The following is a 23226-nucleotide window of genomic DNA, read 5'->3' on the forward strand; positions in this document are numbered from 1 at the left end:
GGAGTTCTCCCTTAATAAATGAATACCTCTTTCCTGGTTCTACCCATATCTCTCTGATATTTTCTACTCAATGTTCTTTTTAATTTTCTTGGGGTTCTATCTTTGATCCTCTTTCATTCTCACTTCATACCTGACAGAAAAATAAATCTGACAGAAAAAAAGGCCCAAACCATTAGCATAATATATTATAAAAGTCACTCCATGATCTAATATCTGTTGATCTCTTTAGACTCATCTCTCAGTACCCACCACATGGAATGAATAGAACTTTCCACAGTGTGTTAGTGGTGCTGCTTCCTCTGCCAAGAAATACCATTCCCACCCCTACAATTATTCCCTAATTTTTCAGGATTTAAATAATTTTTTCTTGATTCCTTGGGTGAATTTTCTCCTTTGAATCCCAAATACATTTTGTACATACCTGTATCCTCAGAACCTAACACAGCAGGAGCTCAGTATTTGTTGACAGACTAAATTACAGCACCTAAATTAATATTTTGCATGCATTTATTGTCTTCAGGCAATTGTATATGCATGGAGAAACAGATTTATTTATTAATCTTTAGGTCCCAGGTGCGAAGCATTTACTTAAATACAATAAATAGTTAAATAATTTACATTTTTCAAAATCTCTTCCGGCATTTATTTATGTTGTGGATTCTGTAATAGCTTGAACATATTTTTACCTTTGAAAATGTATTAATTTGATTTTTATTTCTACTGAAGAGCCAGTGACAAGATTTCTCTAATATTTTAAAATAGCATTTGATTGAGCAGTATTAGGTGATAACAAGAACAATTACATTTTTCTTAAGAAATGTCATGGACACATCTTCAAGGTCATTGAACAGCATGTGGCAGGCCGGGTATGGTGGCTCATGCCTGTAACCCCAGCACTTTGGGAGGCCAAGGTGGGAGGATTGCTTGAGGCCAGGAGTTTGAGATCAGCTTGGCCAACATGGTGAGATCCCCATCTCTACAGCCCAAGAGGAGCCTGGGAGGTTAAGGCATGCCAACCTTGGCAACAGATCGAGGAAAGAAAGAAAAAAGAAAAGAAAGAAAAGAAAGAAAAAGAAAGGAAGGAAGGAAAAAAGGAAGGAAGGAAGCAAGGAAGCAAGGGAGAGAAGGGAAGGGGAGGGGAGGGGAGGGGAGGGAAGGGAAGGGAATAGCCGGGTGTGGTGAGGGAGGAAGGCCGAGGTGGGTGGAAAGAGAGAAGTTAGGAAGAAGGAAGGAAGGGAGGGAGGGAGGGAGGAAGGAAGGAAGGAAAAGAAAGAGAGGAAGGAAAGAAGAAAGAGAGAGAGAAAAAAAGAAAGGAAAAAAAAGAAAGAGAAAAAGAAAGAGAAAAAGAAAGAAAGAAAGAAAGAAAGAAAAGAAAGAAAGAGAAAGAAAAGAAAGAAAGGAAGAAAGGAAGGAAGGAAAAGAAATAACCAGGTGCGGTGAGGGAGGGATGCCAAGGCAGATGGAAAGAAGTTAGGAAGAAGAAAGAGAGGGTGGGAGGGAGGAAGGGAGGGAAGAAGGGAGGGAGGGAGGAAGGAAGGAAGGAAAGAAGGAAGGGAGGGACAGAGGGAGGGAGGGAAAGTGTGGGCGCTGTGGTATGAGGGTAGCACAGACGGGTAGATCACTTGAGCCCAGGAGACCAGCCTGGCCAACATGGTGAAACCCTATCTCTACTAAAAACACAAAAATTAGCCAGGCGTGGTGGCGCGCTCCTGTAATCTCAGCTACTTGGGAGGCTGACGTGGGAGAATCGCTTGAACCCCAGAGGCGGAGGTTGCAGTGAATGGAGTTGGCGCCACTTCACGCCAGCCTGGGTGACAGAGAGATACTGTGTCTCAAAAAAACAAAAAACAAAAAACAAAAACGAAAAGAAAGACAGAAAAGAAAGCGTGTGGCATTGCAAACCTGTGAATCCTCCCTAGATGTTAAATTTGTGCTCCCTCTTGGAATTTGAGAGAAGCAGAGCACCAGCCCATTAAGTCAAGAATATAAGGTTTTATTCGCCATGAATGTCAACAGCAAAGAGGAGAAATGGGTCCTAGGAACTGTGAAAGGCAAGGGCCGGAACACCACATACACTAGAAACTTGTAGCCAACTACATAGTGCTCTAGGTGGAGAGAATATTTTTAGAAAGGGGTATCGGGTGGGAGATGGGCGGGTCTTTCCTTTTTTTTTCTTCTAGCGAGCCAAGCTCCTGATAGGAGACTTGGTGAGGGGTAACGCCAAGCTCCACCCCTTGGGGCTTAGCAACAGCGAAGGGAGAGGCTATGATTGGAGGATCAGGTTAGCCCACCACTCTGCTCCTCCTGCGCGGTGAGGGGGCGGTACACGCGCCCTACCTCGGAGTGTGTGGCGCCATGATGCAGAGAAGATGGCTTCGTTTCAGAAGCTAACGCTTTCTGAAAAAGTGCCGCCAAATCATCCCAGTTGGAAAAAGGTTAACTTCCTAGATATGTCTCTAGGTATGTAGATCTCGGATCCCAGTCTCCACTAGTTTGGGCTCGCTGGTCTTGAGCGCAAGACCTCGGCATAGCGCTTACTAGAAGTGGCGTCGGGAGGAACACACCACTTCGAGGAGAGGCTTCCCCTTCAGGGCATCTCCGCACCTGCCCCACCCTGACGAACCCTGGGACCACTTGGCCCCTATCCCTCCTCTCCTCTTTCTCTCCTCACCTCCAGCCCTCTCCTTTCAGGTGGGGAACTGAGGGAGGCTGACCAGAAGCGCGTGGGGATTAAGGATTGCTGAAAGGGGCAGGCGGAGAAAATAGACCGCTATTTCCGTGTATTTTACTCTCCTAAGAATTGATACCTAACTACTGGCCTCCTTCAAACACATGGAGCCAAGTGCTCTTCTCAGTCCAAGCGGATGTCATAAATCACTAGATTCCAGGGCCCGGAGGAGCAAGCCTTAGGCTATTTTACTAGGGATCCCGGCGTGGTAGTGCTAGGAGTTGTTGGTGGGTTGGTGTATCTGCTTTGTTGGCTGGTGGTTATTCGAAGGGGTGGTTGGTCCATTTATTTGCTTGTTGGCTGATGGTTATTCGCTCTGGATAACCTTTCTTTGCTGGCGCTCTCTAGTCTCTAACCTGAGACCTCTACACGGAGAGTGGAATCTTAGAAAAAAGAACTCCTTTATCAAGGCCCCTAACCTCCTCCATTCGCACCAAACCCAGAAAAAGTGGATTTTACTTGGACCAGTTCCTCTGCTATTATCCATCTTAGAAATGGGGGAGGAGGGGAGGGAATAGACTTTCCAAGCCAGATAGGGAGTGAGCAGAGCTGAGTAGAGAGGATGGAAGCTGACTTTAGAAATGGAGAAGGGCATCAGAGCACGGAAGAAGGAAACTGTAGAAATGGGGGAAGGAGGACAAAACAGAAAAGGGCTACTTTATTTAGTTAGGGGTGTGTGTGTGTGTGTGTGTGAAACGGGCTTGCTCTGTTTCTCAGGCAGGTGTGCAGTGGCATCATCTTGGCTCAGTGCAACCTCCGCCCCCTGGGGTCAAGCGATCCTCCCACCTCAGCCGACAGAGTAGCTGGGACTACAGGCACGCGCCACCACACCTGTCTAGGTTTTTGTTTTTTTGTTTTGTTTTGTTTTGTTTTTTAGTAGAGTGAGGTTTCACCATGTTGCCCAGACTGGTCTCCTGGTCTCAAGTGATCCGCCCTTCTCGGCCTCCCAAAGTCCTGGGATTACAGGCATAAGCCACTGCCCCCGGCCTAGTTAGTTATTTTTGAGATAAGGTCAGGGACTGTTGTCTGGGTTGGAGTGTAGTGGCACGATCACGGCTCACTGTGGCCTCAAGCTCTCAGGCTCAGTCAAGTGATCCTACCACCTCAGCCTCTTGAGTAGCTGGAACCACAGGTGCTCACTACCATGCCCACCTAATTTTTAAATTTTTGTAGAGATTGGGTCTCCTTATGTTGCCCAGGCTGGTCTCGAACTCCTGGCCTCAGGCAATCCTCCCGGCTTGGCCTCCCAAAATGATGGGATTGTGGGCCTGAGCCACTGCGCCTGGCCAAGGGCCACTTTAGAAACGAGAGGGGGAGAGGCAGAGCAGTGGGAGCTGAGCTTCAATGTGGAAGCGCAGGAATGGAGCAAGGAGAAGCAGGAACAAGGAGGGTGGACCTCAGAAATTGATGGAGCAGTGGAAAGAGGGTTCACCTTAGAGATGAGGGTAGGGGAGCAGAGCAGGGAGGGCTGAACTTTAAAAGGGGCAGGATAAGTGGAGGGAGAGTGTACCATAGAAATGAAGAGGGTCAGCTGGGCTTGGTGGCTCATTCATGTAATCCCAGCACTTTGGGAGGTTGAGGTGGGTGGCTCACTTGAGGCCAGGAGTTCGAGACCAGCCTGGCCAACATGGTGAAACCCCGTCTCTACTAAAAATACAAAGATTAGCTGGGCATGGTGTTGCGTGCCTGTAGTCCCAGCTATGCAGGAGGCTGAGGCAGGAGAATTGCTTGAACCTGGGAGATGGAGGCTGCAGTGAGTTGAGATCGCCCCACTGCACTCCAGCCTGGGTGCCAGAGTGAGACTTCATCTCAGAAAGAAAAAAAAGTAATGAAATGAAGAGGGGCGCCATGTGTAATCCCAGGAGGCAGAGGTCAGGCTGGTCTTGGAACTCCTGACCTCAAGTGATACACCCACCTTGGCCTCCCACAGTGCTGCGATTACAGGTGTGAGCCACCTCACCCGGCCTAAACTTTCTTTATAGTGTCCTTTGAAGTCCCGAAGTTTCAGAATTTGATAAAATACAATTTATCTGTTTTTTGTTGTTGTTCATGCTTTGGTGTCAAATCTAGAAGATCATGAAGATCATACCCTTGTTTCCTTCTGAGAGTTTTCTAGTTTTAACTCTTAAATTTACATCTGTGATCCATTTTGAGTTAATTCTTGTATATGGGGTGAGTTAAGAGCCAACTTCATTCTATTGCATTTTGATGTCTAATTGTTCCAACACTACTTGTTAAAAAGACTAATTTTCCTCCATTGAAAGCTCTTCTTGGTGGAATTGCTTTCTTAATTTCGTTTTAGGATAGTTCATTGCTGGTATATATACATAGAATTAATTTTTGCATATAGATCTTGTATCCTGCAGCCTTGCTGAGTGTGTTCATTAGTGCTAATCTCCGTGTGTGTGTGTGTATCTTTAGGAATTTCTGCATACAAGATCATGATATCTGAGAACAGAGATTTACTTTTTTCTAATCTGCTTGCCTTTTATTCTTTTTCTTGACTAATTGCTCTGGATGGAATTTCTAGCAAAATGTTAATTAGATGCGGTGAGATTGGACATCCTTGACTTGTTTCTGATCTTAGGGAGAAAAGCTTTCAGTTTTTCACCATTAATCATCATTTTACCTTTGGTTGGGTTTTTGTAGATGCCCTTATGAGGTTGAGGAATTTACCTGCCTCCCACTTTACTTCTGAGGGGGAATGGCCCTGAAAAGTAACTAAGTATTTTTTGTTGTTGTTGTCTTTAAGATGTTTTTAGCAATCTATTTTAAGATCGGTATCAATTTCCTCTTCTAAGACATGGTCCCTGTTGATCCCATACTGCTACTTCCCCCTACCCCAACTTCATCACAAGTTCTGAAATATTTTGTGGCATTAAAATGACTTTAAAAATAATATTTGGTCACTGACCAGGGCTGGGAGTAGGGTGAGGTAAATGAGGCACTTGCTTCCAGTGTAAAGTTCAAGGAGTCACAAAAAAAAATTTGTTAATAGGGATAATTAATATTTTAATGAAATATTTAAAAAATCAAATGGACACACTACAGCCATCTGTCTGGCCACCTGTTTTTGTAAATAAAGTTTTCTTGACCTAAGAACTAGAGTGAAACAAGTGAAGGAGGGCTGTGCAAGTACAGGGTCTGATCTGATCCTATTTTTTTTTCTTTTTTGAAATGGGATCTCACTCTGTCACCCAGGCTGGAGTGCAGTGGCATTATCACAGCTCACTACAGCCTCGACTTCCTGGGCTCAGGCAATCCTCCCACCTCAGCCTCCCAAGTAGCTGGGATACAGGCGTGTGCCACCACACCCAGCTAATTTTTTTGTATTTTTGTAGAGACGGGTTCTCACTATATTGCCTAGACTGGTCTCGACTTCTGGGCTCAAGCGATCCACCCACCTTGACCTCCCAAAGTGCTAGGATTACAGGTGTGAGCCACCACATCTGGCCTTTGATACTATCTTTTTTTTAAAAAAAAAGCTTGATATTTTGTTCATCACGGATTGGTTTTGCATTGATTTTTATTTTTGAAAATACTGTGAGGCGGGCGTGGTGGCTCACACCTATAATCCCAGCTCTTTGGGAGGCTGAGGCAGGTAGATGACCTGAGGTCAGGAGTTCGAGACCAGCCTGGCCAACATGGTGAAATCCTGTCTCTCCTAAAAATACAAAAATTAGCCGGGCGTGGAGGCAGGCGCCTGTAGTCCCAGCTACTTGGGAGGCTGGGACAGGAGATTTGCTTGAACCCGGGAGGCCGAGGTTGCAGTGAGCCAAGATTGTGCCACTGCACTCCAGCCTGGGTGATGGAACTAGACTCCGTCTCAAAAAATAAAAATAAAAAAAGATTGAAAAAAAGAAAATATTGTGTTGAGATATTTTAATCTTGATTACTGAGTTTTGGGGGACCTCCTTGAATTTTGTGCCTGAATTCCTCACTTACCTCACTCTAGGCCCTGCCTTGTCACTGGGACCTTGAAGGGAGAAAAACCCAGAACTGAAGGGAATTTATAGCACTGAGGTAAAACTTCATGCTTCCTGCACTTTTCTTTGTGTTGATTTCACTGATGTTTTTGCAACTGCTAACAGAAAAGACAAAACAAAACTGATAAATAGCTAAAGCAATGGGTTTGTCTCAAAATTCAGAGAAATAAGGGCCATAGTTGCAGAGTGGTTTGGTCCCAAAAATGTAGTAGTTGTGTGACCTTGTGCAAGTTGCTCCATCTCTTGGGGCCTGAGTTTCCTGATCTGAATAAAATCTACATCATAGAGTTGTTGAAGATTAAATGAGAGAATACAGGTAATGTTCACAAAGTATGCTGCCTGACGTGGAAAAAGCTGAGTAAATATTTGCTATATGTGCCCCGGAAAGTGGGCCTAAACGCTCACTTTTGGGTAGCCAGCAATTTGGCAAGCTGGAGAAGTTACCTCTCCTCTCAGGATTTTGTTATCAAACTTCATAGATACAGTAGACATGAAAGAGATTAAAAACCATCTAGGTGAAAGATGGGGTTTAAACAGCTCACGTCAGTCTCTGGGAGACTGAGAGAGATGGTGGTGTCGTGTAACTTGAATAATAGTGAAGTAAACGGACTTAGGAGGCGCTTATATTTTAGTAGATGATTACAGCTGGAAGGATACTGGAGAGTCTGCTTTGGGAAAGATTGCTTCAGTTATTTGAAAGGCTGAGGAAAGATGTTGAGTTGAATTTGGTAGGTTAGTTGGAGATTAAGTATGACTGTAAGATCTCATAGTCACCGAGTTGTAAAAAATCTTGAGGTCACTGTTTTATCCTTTTAAACGTTGGTTCTCTATATCCATATTTTAAACATTGGTTCTCTATATCCATATTTATACCTTTTTAGACAGATGAGAATCCCAGTTTTGATCATGTCAGGAGGAACAGCAAAACTTTTGAGTAGTTATCACAGGCCCTTGCGGTTTATTTTATTTTTACTTTTATTTAATTTTTTGAGACAGGGTCTCTGTCGCTGAGGCTGGAGTGCAGTGGCACAATCACAGCTCACTGCAGCCTGGACCTCCCAGGCTCAAGCGATCCTCCCACCTTTGCCCCCAGAGTAGCTGGGACCCTAGGTGTGCACCACCACACCTGGCTCATTTTTGTATTTTCTTTGGTAGAGACGGAGTTTCGCCATGTTGCCCAGGCTGGTCTCGAACTTGTGGGCTCGAGCGATCTTCTCGCCTTGGCCTCCCAAAGTGCTGGGATTACAGCTGTGAGCCACCGTGCCAGGCTGAGGCCCTTGCAGTTTGAAGGCAAGAAAAATACACAATAAATAGCAAATACATGTTGCTTTCTATGATGTAATGAGAAAGCCATACTTTTTCCTGATAAATTTCCCCATGTTTTTCTCAGTGAAAATAATACTTTTTAACAATGCATATCTTTGTTTTTAGATAACTAAACATATGCTTTAGAAAAGCAGTAGTATGTTGGATGCAAGGTTATTACTTCCATTGTAATACACGCTAAAGTAGGAAAAGGCTCTACAGATTTATTTTTGTTTTTGCCCTCAGTAAACATACCCAAAAAGTATTAGAGTCCTTTTTTTTTTTTAAACAAATAAAAGGCAAAAATAAGACCAAAATTCGAACTGGTAACAGCAAGAACTTAATAGGAACTCCACTCCCCTGTTAATTACTTTTACCTAAAAGAAACTGATGCAAAAGTGTTGTAGTTAGAAAGAAAAGAACTCTTTCTGCCTGCTAGATATGTTGGACCACGAATCCACAAATATGGATTATCCACTCTGTATTCTGTGCTAGGCACTTAGTACACTAATAAATAAACAGTGGTCTCTTCTCAAGTACCTCCTAATCTAGCTGGAGAGACAGCTAAGTAAATATGTGCAATTATACATTGTTTTAAGTATTCTGGAAGTATGTATAGTCAGAATTTTTCAGAAGTTGAGAGGAACCTAAGTCACTTACATTTTCTGAGGTTTCCAGTGTTTTAAATATTTTAAAAATGGCAAAACAAAAATTGTGGTGTATTTTACATGTTTATAAATATAAAATAGTGGTTTCAACCCACTGTAAAATAAAATGCAATATAAGTATACTTTTCACAAGAAAATTAATTATGCAATTTAAATAAAAATGTAATTATTCATATGGCACCTCAAGCAGTGTGATCAGTTTTAAACTGTGTGAGGAATACTGTCTTTCTTCAGTCCTGACAGTTTATTTCTGAGAGTAAGTATATCAAGAATTCAAATTTAAGGCTCTTTGGTGAGGCCTGGATAAATGTCTCTCCTTGAGAGATTGGCTAAGTGTTCTCTAGGTGGATTCAGTGGAGAATATCATTATATAGAGCAGAATGAACAAAGCCCCATGTCTCTGTAATGATATATTCTGAGAACTAAGGAAAAGGACATGAGAATCTGGAAAAATACTGTAGCATTAAGGACGCTTTCTTCATAACCTCATAGCCTATGTTGGAAGGGCGTTTAGACAGCTTACCCAGGTTCATAGGCATTTGCTTTCTCTTCAATATGAAGAGGCTGAGCAGCAATTTGATTTCATCTCTAAGTCGTAGCTGGTGAGATCTACCCAATTCCATTACAATCCAACAAATCAAATGGTGGTCTCTGGAATTACAAAGTCTAAGGATTAAAATTACGTATGATTTCACTTAAAGAAAAACCCTGGCCCTCCCTCTCCCTCTCCCTCTCCCTCCCGGTCTCCCTCTCCCTCTGGTCTCCCTCTCCCTCTCTTTCCACGGTCTCCCTCTGATGCCGAGCCGAAGCTGGACTGTACTGCTGCCATCTCGGCTCACTGCAACCTCCCTGCCTGATTCTCCTGCCTCAGCCTGCCGAGTGCCTGCGATTGCAGGCGCGCGCCGCCACGCCTGACTGGTTTTCATATTTTTTTGGTGGAGACGGGGTTTCGCTGTGTTGGCCGGGCTGGTCTCCAGCTCCTAACCACGAGTGATCTGCCAGCCTCGGCCTCCCGAGGTGCCGGGATTGCAGACGGAGTCTGGTTCACTCAGTGCTCAATGGTGCCCAGGCTGGAGTGCAGTGGCGTGATCTCGGCTCGCTACAACCTCCACCTCCCAGCCGCCTGCCTTGGCCTCCCAAAGTGCCGAGAGTGCAGCCTCTGCCCGGCTGCCACCCCATCTGGGAAGTGAGGAGCCCCTCTGCCTGGCTGCCCAGTCTGGAAAGTGAGGAACGTCTCTGCCCGGCCGCCATCCCATCTAGGAAGTGAGGAGCACCTCTTCCTGGCCGCCATCCCATCTAGGAAGTGAGGAGCATCTCTGCCCGGCTGCCCATCGTTTGAGATGTGGGGAGTGCCTCTGCCCTGCCGCCCCATCTGGGATGTGAGGAGCACCTCTGCCCGGCCGCGACCCCGTCTGGGAGGTGAGGAGCGTCTCTGCCCAGCCGCCCCGTCTGAGAAGTGAGGAGACCCTCCGCCTGGCAACCGCCCCGTCTGAGAAGTGAGGAGCCCCTCCGCCCGGCAGCCACCCTGTCTGAGAAGAGAGGAGCCCCTCCGCCCGGCAGCCACCCGTCTGGGAAGTGAAGATCGTCTCCACCTGTCAGCCACTCCGTCCGGGGGGGAGGTGGGGGTCAGCCCCCGCCAGGCCAGCCGCCCCATCCAGGAGGGAGGTGGGGGGGTCAGCCCCCCGCCCGGCCAGCCGCCCCGTCCGGGAGGTGAGGGGTGCCTCTGCCCGGCCGCCCCTACTGGGAAGTGAGGAGCCCCTCTGCCCGGCCACCACCCCGTCTGGGAGGTGTATCCAACAGCTCATTGAGAACGGGCCATGATGACAATGGCAGTTTTGTGGAATAGAAAGGGGGGAAAGGTGGGGAAAAGATTGAGAAATCGGATGGTTGCCGTGTCTGTGTAGAAAGAAGTAGACATGGGAGACTTTTCATTTTGTTCTGTACTAAGAAAAATTCTTCTGCCTTGGGATCCTGTTGATCTGTGACCTTACCCCCAACCCTGTGCTCTCTGAAACATGTGCTGTGTCCACTCAGGGTTAAATGGATTAAGGGCGGTGCAAGATGTGCTTTGTTAAACAGATGCTTGAAGGCAGCATGCTCGTTAAGAGTCATCACCACTCCCTAATCTCAAGTACCCAGGGACACAAACACTGCGGAAGGCCGCAGGGTCCTCTGCCTAGGAAAACCAGAGACCTTTGTTCACTTGTTTATCTGCTGACCTTCCCTCCGCTGTTGTCCTATGACCCTGCCAAATCCCCCTCTGTGAGAAACACCCAAGAATGATCAATTAAAAAAAAAAAAAAAAAGAAAGAAAAACCCTGCAACACATTCCAAGGTGTGGATAATTCAAAAACATTTTTAAAAATAAGTTTTATGCTGGGCGTGGTAGTTCACACCTATAATCCCAGGAGATGTCAGCCATTTCAAAGAAAATCAGAATCAGATTTTTTCTTATTATTTTAATTGTTTATTATTTATTTGTAATTTTTGTGGGTATATAGTAGGTGTATATATTTATGGGGTACATGAGATGTTTCGATACAGGCATGCGTGCAATTGCAATGTGGAATAAGCACATCATGGAGATTATCCATCCTCTTAAGCATTCATCCTCTGAGTTACAGACAATCCAATTACGCTCTTTATTTTAAAATATATAGTTATTATTGACTATAGTCACCCTGTTGTGCTATCAAATAGTAGGTCTTATTCATTCTTTCTATTTATATTTTATTGTACTACCTATGTATTGAAAAGTTGTTGTAGTTATTTTTTATTGGTTCATCGTTTAGTCTTTCTACTTAGGATGAGAGTAGTTTATATACCACAGTTACAGTATTATAATATTCTGTGTTTTTCTGTGTACTTACTATTACCAGTGAGTTTTATACCTTCAGATGATGACTTATTACTCATTAATGTCTTTTCTTTCTGGTTGAAGCACTCCCTTTAGCATTTTTTGTAGGACAGGTCTGGTGTTGATGAAATCCCTCAGCTTTTGTTTGTCTGTGAAACTTTTTATTTCTTCTTCATGTTTGAAGGATATTCTCACTGGATATGCTATTCTAAGGTAAAGTTTTTCCCTTCAGCACTTTATATCAGCCCACTCTCTCCTGGCCTGTAAGGTTTCCACTGAAGGGGCTGCTGCCAGACATATTAGAGCTCTTGTTTGTTATTTGTCTCTTTTCTCTTGCTGCTTTTAGGATCCTTTCTTTATCCTTGACCTTTAAGAGTTTGATTATTAAATGCCTTGAGGTAGTCTTCTTTGGGTTAAATCTGCTTGGTGTTCTATAACCTTCTTGTACTTGGATATTGATATCTTTCTCTAGGTTTGGGAACTATTTTTTTTTTCTTTGACAGAGTGTCGCTCTGTAGCCCAGGCTGGAGAGCAGTGGCGTAATCTCGGCTCACTGCAACCTCTGCCTCCCAGGTCCCCGTTAAGCAATTCTCCTGCCTCAGCCTCCCAAGTAACTGGGATTACAGGTACATGCCACCATGCTCAGCTAATTTTTGTATTTTTAGTAGAGACGGGGTTTCACCATGTTGGCCAGGCTGGTTTTGAACTCCTGACCTTATGATCCGCTCGCCTCAGGAACTTCTCTTTTATTATCTCTTTGAATAAACTTGCTCTGTCACCCAGGCTGGAGTGCAGTGGCGCTCTTGGCTCACTGCAACCTCAGCCTCCCAGGTTCAAATGATTCTCCTGCCTCAGCCTCCCAAGTAGCTGGGATTACAGGTGAGCACCACCACACGCAGCTAATTTTTGTGTTTTTAGTAGAGGTGGGGTTTAACCATGTTGGCCAGGCTGGTCTCAAACTCCTGACATCAAGTGATCCACCCGCCTCGGCCTCCCAAAATGCTGGGAATACAGGCGTGAGCCACCACTCCCAACCCCTTTGAATAAACTTTCTACCCCTATCTCTTTCTCTACATCCTCTTTACAGCCAATAACTCTTAGATTTGCCCTTTTGAGGCTATTTTCTAGATCCTGTAGGTGTGTTTCATTGTTTGTTTGTTTTTTCTTTTGTCTCCTCTGATTGTATATTTTCAAATAGCCTTTCTTCAAGCTCACTAATTCTTTCTTTTGCTAGATTTATTCTGCTCTTAAAGGACTCTGATGCATTCTTCAGTATGCCAATGGCATTTTTCCAGTTCCAGAATTTCTGCTTGACACTTTTAAATCATTTCTATGTCTTTGTTACATTTATCTGATAGAACTCTGAATTCCTTCTGTGTTTGCCTGAATTTATTTGAGTTTCCTCAACACAGCTATTTGGAATTCTCTGTCTGAAAGGTCACATATCTCTGTTTTTCCAGGACTCGTCCTTAGTGCCTTATTTAGTTCATTTGGTGAGGTCATGTTTTCCTGGATGCTGTTGATACTAGTAGATGTTCTTCAGTGTCTGGGCATTGAAGGGTTAGGTATTTATTGTAGTCTTCACTGTCTGGGCTTCTTTGTACTCATCCTTTTGGGGAAGGCTTTCCAGATATTTGAAAGGACTGCAGTGTTGTGATCTAAGCAGTTTCTACTTTAGGGGACATCGCAAGCCCAGTAACGCTATGGTTCTTGAAAACTCATAGAGGTACTGCCTTGATGGTTTTGTACAGGATCTGGGAGAATTCTCTGGATCACCAGGCAGAGACTCTTGTTCTTTTCCCTTATTTTCTCCTAAACAAACAGAGTGTCTCTGTTCTGAGCCACCCAGAGCTGGGGTGGAGTGACACAAGCACCCCTGTGGCCACCACTATGACTGTGCTGGGTCAGACCCGAAGCCAGCACAGCTCTGGGTTTCACTCAAGACCTGCTGCAAATACTCCCGACTACTGCCCAGCTTGCTCAAGGCCCTGAATCTCTACAATCAGCCAGTAGCAAAACCAGCCAGGCCTGTGTCCTTTCCTTCACGGTGGCAAGGTCCCCCAAGCCCGAGGTGGGTCCAGAAGTGACATCTGGGACTCAGGACCTAGAGTCAAAAACCTTAGAAGTCTACCTGGTGTTCTATTGTATTATGGCTGAGCTGGCACTCATACCACAAGATGCAGTCCTTCCCACTCTTCCCTTCCCTTTCCAAAGGCAGAGGAGCCTCACCCCATAGCCAGTCACCCTAGGCCAGGAAGAGTACTGTTGGACTACCATAGATGTTCCCTTGAGGCTCAGGGGCTCTTAAGTCAGCTTGGGATGAATGCTGCCTGGTCTGAGACTCACCCTTCAGAGCAGTGAGCTCCGCTCTGGCCTAGGGCAGTTCCAGAAGTGTTATCCAAGAGTCAAGTCCTGGAATCACGGATTCCAAGAGCCCACTTGGTGTTCTACCCTTCTGTAGCTGTGCTCGTACCTGAAGCCAGCAAGTCTCGGAGTCTCACCCAAGGCTCTCAACATGGTACCTGGGTATTGCTGCTAGTTATTCAGAGCCCAAGAGCTTTTCAGTTAACAGTTGATGAATTCTGCCAGGGCTGGGTCCTTTCCTTCAAGGCAGTCGGTTCCCTTCTGGCCTACGGTGTGTCTAGAAATGTGGACCAGGAGCTAGAGCCTGAAACAGGAACCTTATAACTCTAACTGGTGCCCTATCCTGCTGTGGCTGAGCTGGTATCTAAGATGTAAGACAAAGTCCTCCCCACTCTTCCCTCTCTTCTCAAGTGGAAGGGTGGGTCTCTTTTGGAGCTGTGAGCTGTCCAGCCTGGGGTTAGGGGAGGGGCGATGCCACCACTCCCTTGGCTGCCCCAGCTGGTGTCTCAGTATGTCATGTGGCCCCCCCAGTCCACACTCTGTTGGCCCAGTTCAGCACTAAGTCTTGCCTAAGAGTTGCAGTCCTTATGGCCTAGACCAGGTGTTTCCAATCTTTTGGCTTCCCTGGACCACACTGAAAGAATAATTGTCTTGAGCCACACATAAAATACACTAACATTAACAATAGCTGATGAGCTAAAAAAAATTGCAGAAAAAATCTCATAATGTTTTAAGAAAGTTTACGAATTTGTGTTGGGCTGCATTCAAAACCGTCCTGGGCCGTGTATGGCCTGCAGGCCACAGGTTAGAAAAGCTTGGCCTAGACTACCTTTCAGGTTTACTTGGAGATCCAGAGCACTGTAGCTCTTGATGGAGAGGTTTGTGGGAACTCATGCTCGGGCTGCCGGGATGGGTGATTCCTCTCTGACTGGGGCTGCTTTAAATCTTCCCTCCATGGGCAGGTGTCAGGTGAGTTTGGTCCAGTTTTCCTTTCTGCTCTAACAGGATAGCACTACATTCAATACCTCATGATTGCTGTGTTCTTCCTTCCCCAGTGCCCAGAGATGCTCTTGGTACCACCATGTCATTGCTGCCGGGAGTGGGGGAAGGGTGGCATTGGCGATTCAGGACTGTTTTTTCTATCCCTTCAGTGCCTCTTTCAGTGATAAGAAGTTAAAACCAGTTACTATGAGTGCTCACATGATTTTTGGTTTTTATGAAGGTGTTTTTTCTGTGTAGATAGTTGTTAAATTCGCGTCCTTGCTGGGGGGACGATCGGTGGAGGCTTCTATTCTGCCATCTTACTCCCTATCCCAGAATCAGATATTTAGAGACCTGAGGCAGCACTAGTACTAAGCAAAATAATAAAGGAGTGGTTAATCTGTGTCACTCAACTGCCTCTTTTGTACCCTTTTCAGCTCTTCTTTTCTTTTAGAATCTCCAGTTTTTTCCAAATACCTAGCTTGTCCTTCTTTTTTTCTTTTTCTCTTCTTCCTGAGTGTAGCTTCCAGAAGGTGTGGGGGGCTTTTGCTTATTTCTAAAGATGCCTTAACACGAGTAAAGTTTTATCCACTGATAGAGCATCCCACCTGTAGACTCTTCCATTCTAAATGTTAGGAGAGATACTTTAGAGCAAGTTGTACCTGTCTGCCATTCTTTAAATTATGCCATGTAAGTGCTTTCTGCCTGAGTACGTAAATATGTGCCTGACTACAGAGTCAAGTCTGATTGCTTCCTGCTACTACAATAATCTAGGTTCCTCACTTCTGTGGTGTCTTCTATGAACTTCCATCACCACTTTCTTACTTTTGTCACTTCCTTTTTCTTTGTTAGTTTTTGATAATATACATGTAACTAATTGTCTATCACATTTAATCAGGTAGACATTTAATGGTCTATCACTTTACATTTAATTGCTGATTTACATTTATTTAGTCAGCAACTTAATGACTCTCTTGCTCTATATTTCTATGACACTGAAATAACATTTAGTAAAATCATTTATTTAGATGATATCTCCCCTGAGCTATTGCAGTGTGAAAGTATTTTGCTTTTGCGTAAATAAAGTTACCATATATCTAACAGGAATTGTTCTTTCTTGTTCCAGCAAACCTAAGATGTTGGTACTGTTTGACCTTTGTTAGAGTTTAACAAATTTATTATTATTATTATCATTTTTAGGGCTACCAGTTTTTAGGTATTCTGAAATATGATGAGGTAAGATATAGATTATTCACTCGAGACAATTATTATTTGGCTTTTGCCATTTTATTCATTTTTTATGTATTTTCTAATACAGATGACATTATAATCTATAAAGAGTTAGAAGGGACAAATGCTGAAGAAGAAAAGAATAAAAGACAGAACCATAGTAAAAAGGAATCGCCTTCAAGACAGCAATCAAAAGCTCATAGACATCGCCATCGGAGAGGTAAAGTATGCTGAAAATAGTCACACGTGGTAAAAAGAGTCTGAAATATTTGTGAATAACTAGATAAGTAAAATCAAGAATTCACAATATTGTTCTAAAGTTGCATTATGTTGCTTGTTTTATTTTTTCTGGGCATGGGCTCATACAGGGTTGGTAAGAATTTATGCCATGTCATATGAATAAAAATTTATTTTAATTTAAAATAAGAATTACTTCCCTAATGGAGAGTGGGATAAAAAAAGTAACCATATGAGCTGAGAGTTATTTTGTACTTGTTTACAAGCCTGGGTTGGTTGGTCCAGTTCCACTTTTAGGAGGCAATACAGGAGGGTTAAGAGCATAGTCAATAATCTGAACACTATGGCATCCACATTTTGAAAATACAGATGTTGTAAGACAAAAAGAGAAGGGTAGAACATGACAGATGTCCTCTATATACTTAACCTCATTGGTAATTGCAGTATGCATTTTTTAATATGAATGTGCTACAGATTGCCACGATACAGAAGTCTTTTCAACAATTAAAGGTCTTCGTAATCTAGTCAACAGATTGGAACCATTTTGACATTGTGATTACTATAAGCCCCAACAGTTGCCTATGCAGCTTCATTTAAGTTGTTGTGTGAATCTTCAGTGGCTCAGCATGTTCTGAGAAGAGAAGCGATGATAGTTATTACAGGGGCAGAGCAGCCAAAAAGGGTAACGTGGCCCATTCTTATGTGCCTAACCAGTCATCACAAAATTGATCTTTGTGAGCCTTTTGGAGATATTCTTTGATGGGTTTTTAAACTGTCTTTATACCCAAACAAAGCAGACAATTGAGACAAATATTCACATGATTAATACAAAGCAGACAATTTCTCTCCATCTCTCCTTTTTCTACTGGAGTATTCTTTCATTTAATTTCAGATAGTATGTCCCAACTTTGGTGGCATATGAAACCAAAATTGACGTATTATATACTGAGAAGACTACCCTATTAAGGTATGCAAATTGAAATAGTATGGCAAAGACTGTTCTAGAATTCAGTGAGACTCCCAGATGATACCAGAGTAATGAAATATCAAAAGTTTTGCAAAACCCAGTGCATAGCCTTAAAAAAATGAGATCAGAGATAATACTTCTGAAAGATACATTGAATTTACTACTTGAAAATACAGAAAATATTTATTTCTCAAAGGCTACTCAAGATGCAGAAGAAACTCTGAGGAAGGAAATCATGATAAGAAACCATCCCAAAAACCTTCTGGATTCAAGTCTGGACAACACCCTTTAAATGGGCAGCCTTTAATTGAGCAGGTAGATAAGTACCAAGAATTAACCAATATTAAAAATCCTACATTTACTATATTTCCTAATATTAATGATTTACTTTAAATTCTATTGAAAGCAGGGATTGTTTCTTGGTATTCCTCCATGGTGCCTTGAACATATTTTAAATTCAATGTTTATTAGTTAATTTTTCCCCTGTAACTATTTTAATAAACATTTGATTTTTGCTATTTTCAGTCATTACTAAAAGTTTTGAATTTATAAAACGCCAAAATAGATTATTAATTATTGTCATTAATCCTATATAAGAATTTTTATTTGTCCTCATACAGAGGCTTTGAGCTTAAGTTATAATATAAGAGTTTTAGTATCTTTGTGAATGAACTGTAAAATCCAGAAGTCAGATGATATCAGATATGAAATATACTCTGGAAGCAACAGGTGGCACAGACTATCCCTGTACAAATCCATTTCCTCTAAACACGTATAGGTGAGCCAGTCAATAGACAGAAATTTGAGAGGTGCTCAGATCCAGAATCATTAGCTAACATTGGTGTTAATGTTTCATCCTAGCTTATAAACTGATTCTTAAGGTGTTAAGTGGTCATTTATCAAAAATGGCAGTTCTGGGAGCTTAAATCATTTTTGCCAAATCATGTAAATGCAAATGTTTATTTATTTGCTTGTTCATTTATTTGTTTTGGAGAAAAACATGTTGCATTTTCAAATATTTAAAGGATTACTTTAAATTGTTCAAATTATGATTCAATGCCTACTCTATGCAGGCACTATGATACCAGAACAGCCTGCTTCAAATAGTCTGTATGGTGGTGGAAGAGAAAGCTAAGAAAGAAATGTAATGCCAGGCAGTATGCAGTATGTGCTTAATAGGACATAAGTTATATATTGTGGGGATGTAGAAATTCATTCTGATTGGGATTCTTGAGAAACTTTGATGGAAGAGATGGCATATGATCTGTGCCTTATAGGATGAGATTTTTTTATACAGTTTGGGAAGAAGAACATGAGCTTCCTTCTGATACAGTCCAAGATGCATAAATAAACTGAGAATAAATATTAAACAATATTTTCAAATTGAAAGCATCCTTGTCCTTTTATTTATTTATTTTTTGAGACAGGGTCTCATTCCGTTGCCCAGGCTGGAATGTGGTGGTATGATCATGGCTCACTGCCTCTTCTGCCTCCCGGGCTCAAGCAATCCTCCCACTTCAGCCTCCCAAGTAGCTGGGACTATAGGCACGTGCCACCATGCCCTGTGAATTTTTTTTTTCTTTTCTGTAGAGATGAGGTCTCGCTATGTTGCCCAGGGTGGGAAAGTATCCTTCTATTCTTCATACTTTTGAAACTTTTGAGACTATCATAGCCGAACTCACTAGAAAAAAAAAAATACCCTGCAATAAAGAAATGTATTAAAATTTAAGCATAATTATTTCATCAATAAATTGAATAATTACAGTTTTCAATAATACTTTACAATTCTATTAAGCTAGTTTCGTACTTAACAAGATTTTGTCTTATTATCAGTGGAACACAGTTGTATTTGTTCACCCCATGTATTTATTCAACACAACCTTTTGATAGAAGGCTTCACTTGTTTGTAAGGAAAGAAAACTAATGTGCATTTTGTTTTCCAAAGGTAGGAAATACATAGTACATTTCTTATATACTTATTTCTTATATAAACATTCATAAAAGGGACTGCAAGCTCCTTTGGAAAGGCACTTGGATACATACGGGTCTTTAGAAGATGGAACTCAGTCCTATCTTTCCTACTGACCCACTGTGCTCCCAACACCAATCACTTAGAAAAGAGAAAAGGTACATGTGCATTTCACCCAATCTCCTTATTTAGGTTTTTCAGTACAAAAGCTGGAGAGTGGCTATAGCTTTATGTTTTAGCAAAACAACTAATTTTTTACATTTTTATTTTAAAATAAGTTTTCTGTGCATAATACATTTTGTGCTGGTACCTCCCCTGCTGTTTAGCAGTTGCTTCCAGCTTCTGGTAGTGTTAAACTAGAAAGTCATAATGCCAAATTGAGGGGATGTTGTGTTTGTCAGGCAGCATATACTAGTAGAAAGCTTGATTTCTCAGCATGGTCTATATGACTTTATCCACTTACATTTATGTAGCATCATAGAGATTTGTCAAAGGTTTCGCTATTTCCATTTGGCTGATTCACTCCACTGTCTTTTTGGCTTAAAAATGGAAAAGGTAGAAAGGCTGTGTTGTTGCCAGGCTAATTTACTTGAATAGTATTAAGCCAACCTTCCGCTTTTTTTACAGCTTCCTTTCCCCTTCCTTACTTCGTCTTTCTCTCTAGAATTAAGTATTACTTTATAATGAAAAGATAGTTTCTTTTTAATCATTGAGTAGGCAAGGAGTAAACAATATGATTTTGAACACTTTCCTTTTGATCCTAAGGACTTACACTACAAAATATTCTATCAAAGTCACAGAATCTGTTGTTTCTTTAGTAAAACATAGATCAAGAAATTGGTAGGTAGAACATGACCTTAGAGTACAGTCAAACTCATAAAACAACTAATTTTCCATATTTTTATTTTATTAACGTTTTAGTTGCATAGCATTTTTGTGCCAGTGACACGATACAATGGAGCTATTCTGTAAGTTAGTTCTAAAAACTGGTTGATAAATAAAAGTAAGCACAGTGGAATTCTAAAAGAAATAGTTGCCCATAAAAATGGTCTTGAGAATATATCATTATGACTTAAATCATGAAGTATATGTTTCATTTGTTTTGAATAATTGGGATCCTTTTCAGGAGAAGTGCAGTGACAATTATGAGGCCCAAGCAGAGAAGAATCACGGCCAATCAGAGGGGAACCAGCATCAATCAGAAGGAAATCCGGACAAATCAGAAGAATCTCAGGGCCAACCAGAAGAAAATCATCATTCTGAGCGATCCCGAAACCACTTAGAGAGATCTCTTTGTCAGTCAGACAGATCTCAAGGGCAGCTAAAGAGACATCATCCCCAATATGAGAGATCTCATGGCCAATACAAGAGATCTCATGGTCAATCTGAGAGATCTCATGGCCAATCAGAGAGATCTCATGGTCACTCAGAGAGATCTCATGGTCACTCAGAGAGATCTCATGGTCACTCAAAGAGATCTCGTAGCCAGGGAGATCTTGTGGACACTCAGAGTGATCTCATAGCCACTCAGAGAGCTCTCATAGCCACTCAGAGAGATCTCATAGCCACTCAGAGAGATCTCATAACCACTCAGAGAGATCTCATAGTCACTCAGAGAGATCTCATGGCCACTGAGAGAGATCTCATAAATCAGTCAGGGAGATCTCATGGCCAATCAGAAAGACATCAGAGATACTCAACAGGTAAAAATACAATGACTACTTAATCATCAGAACAATGTGTTGAATTCTGTGGAAATAGAAAAGCATATATCTATATTCTAATGGCTAAATATGTATTTGTTGAAACATGTATATTGGGACAAAGACATAAATATTAGAATGGAGGTAATACATACATGGTATCAATATTGTTTCAACTTGATGTCCTCTAAGCTATCATCCAGTTACCCAAGATGTCCCATTAAGTTGTTCCCGGTAGGTCTGCTTTCCCTGGAAGAGCCCTATGTACTCAGCCTTTCCTATTGGGCCTTCCCCACAATTAGAATATTTTGACTTAGTGTCCTGTCCCCCTTGGACGTTCCAACTTGACTTAGTGTCCAGTGCCCCTTGGACATTCCAACCTGGTAGGTAAGCTAATCTAACAACTAACTGCCAAATTGATAATATATAATCTATGATAATGAATATCTCTTTTGTGTCTCCTTCCTAAGCCGTCCTCAGAGAGTCCTTAGCAGACAAATGGTAGATGTATCTTTGGGCAGCTGAACTTTTCTGCTTTCCTCAAATCAGACCATATGAGAGGATATATTCTATGCATAGATGTAATGCTAACCTTCTGAATATATTTTGAATACATTTATATATTCACTGTTGCCTTATAAAACTGTTAGGGTAGGTCTGTCTACCCTAGCAAAAGAAACACAGAAATTTAAATGTACTGGGAGTTATGTTGTTAAAAACACAAGATATGTTAACTGCAGTTTGTTTGGTTATTCAATAAAAGTTTTAGTTTTAATTTCTCAGTGATTGCCTTGTTTGTATTGACTGTAAATGTCTAGTCAAATATTTTAGGTTCATATTAACTGCTGCACAGAATTACTTACTTCAGCTAAAAAAAATTATTTCCGGCTGGGCGTGGTGGCTCATGCCTATAATCCCAGCACTTTGGGAGGCCGAGGCAGGCGGATCACTTGAGGTCAGGAGTTTGAGACCAGCCTGGCCAACATGGTCAAACTCCGTCTCTACTAAAAATACAAAAATTAGCCGGGCGCGGTGGCGAGCTCCTGTAATCCCAGCTACTGGGGAGGCTGAGGCAGGAGAATTGCTTGAACCCGGGAGGCGGAGGTTGCAGTGAGCTGAGATCTTGCCACTGCACTCTAGCCTGGGTGACAGAGCAAGACTCTGTCTCAGAAAAAAAAAAAAAAAAAAAGGATTTCCAAGATGTGTGTGTGAGTTATTGTGTATGTAGATGATGTCTGATGCAGGCATCATTTTAATGCAAAAGGTCCCACCCTACTTATATTAGCAGTATACACATAATCTGCTATAAAAATGAAAATGTTTAATACTGATGACAAGCAATCCATATTTCTGCATTTATTAGGGATTTGTACACATTTTACTTAATTTTACATATCAATTTTTGTTTGTCATGTGGTATAATACTTCCATTAAGGCACTAAAAATTCTATTTAAATTATTGTCCATTGGCATATTCTTATCATTTTGCAAATACATTTTAAAATATAATGAATAAGTCCACTCAGTTTTTTTCCTTTATGTTCCATTATAATTTTTTCATATTCTCAGCACAAATAGATACCACCTGAATGGTTAAGGTTAAATTAATCAATGTAGAGCTATTACTAAAGAATACATAAATTACAGAAAATTAACATGTATTAATTGATATTTTGGAGATTAATTATTCTACTCCATAACTTTCTACTCTAATATGTATTAGAATAACAATAAATTGACCAGATGGGTTTAATAGCACCCTTCAGAACTAAAATTTGCTTCTATACCAAGTATAAAATAAAGATTTCAGTGATTTCATGATCCCACTCAAAATCTTCCCCTCAGGCCAGGTTCACCAGAAGGTAAAGATATGCCAGAGAGGCTACATTTCTGCTTTAAACAAACAAGTTAAATCCAGAAGGCCATTGTGGCCTTAATAAATAGCTGGGCAAACACTTCAAATAAAATATGATAGCATATTCAGAATATTATTTATTTATGAAGTTTGGAATAACATTTTCATTTTTGAAAAACTAATATGCCTCCCAATAAAAACTCTAAACAGGATGTATGCAAACAAGGTGTAAATTTGAATTTTTAACTCCCTTAAAATACCTGATAATTGCAGCTTTTTGTCTTCTTTCCTGATATGGTAATAATACTCATAGTCAAATGCCTTCCTTGGCTGGATTGATAGGTAAATAGAGAGGGATAGCAGAACAAAAACTGTC

General features: G+C 41.8%; 1 protein-coding gene across 3 annotated transcripts; it reads left to right on the top strand.

Moving 5' to 3' along the window:
• Nucleotides 1-631: 631 nt before the first annotated feature.
• Nucleotides 632-21777, top strand: LUZP4 (leucine zipper protein 4). 3 transcript variants are annotated; one of them, XM_003805416.5, is made up of 4 exons: nucleotides 632-2460; nucleotides 16208-16339; nucleotides 17520-17638; nucleotides 20419-21777. In XM_003805416.5, exons 1-4 carry the CDS (start codon nucleotides 2370-2372, stop codon nucleotides 21016-21018), a joined length of 942 nt encoding a protein of 313 aa, XP_003805464.1. In that variant the 5' UTR covers nucleotides 632-2369; the 3' UTR covers nucleotides 21019-21777. The 3 variants fall into 3 exon arrangements, with proteins under 3 accessions (XP_003805464.1, XP_054962479.1, XP_054962480.1); XM_055106504.2 differs by lacking the exon at nucleotides 632-2460 and adding an exon at nucleotides 9455-10106 and having other exon boundaries at nucleotides 20419-21776; XM_055106505.1 differs by lacking the exons at nucleotides 632-2460; nucleotides 17520-17638 and having other exon boundaries at nucleotides 16244-16339; nucleotides 20419-21018.
• Nucleotides 21778-23226: the final 1449 nt, after the last annotated feature.

The sequence above is a fragment of the Pan paniscus genome, chromosome X (assembly GCF_029289425.2).
Source record: "Pan paniscus chromosome X, NHGRI_mPanPan1-v2.0_pri, whole genome shotgun sequence".
NCBI lineage: Eukaryota > Metazoa > Chordata > Mammalia > Primates > Hominidae > Pan > Pan paniscus.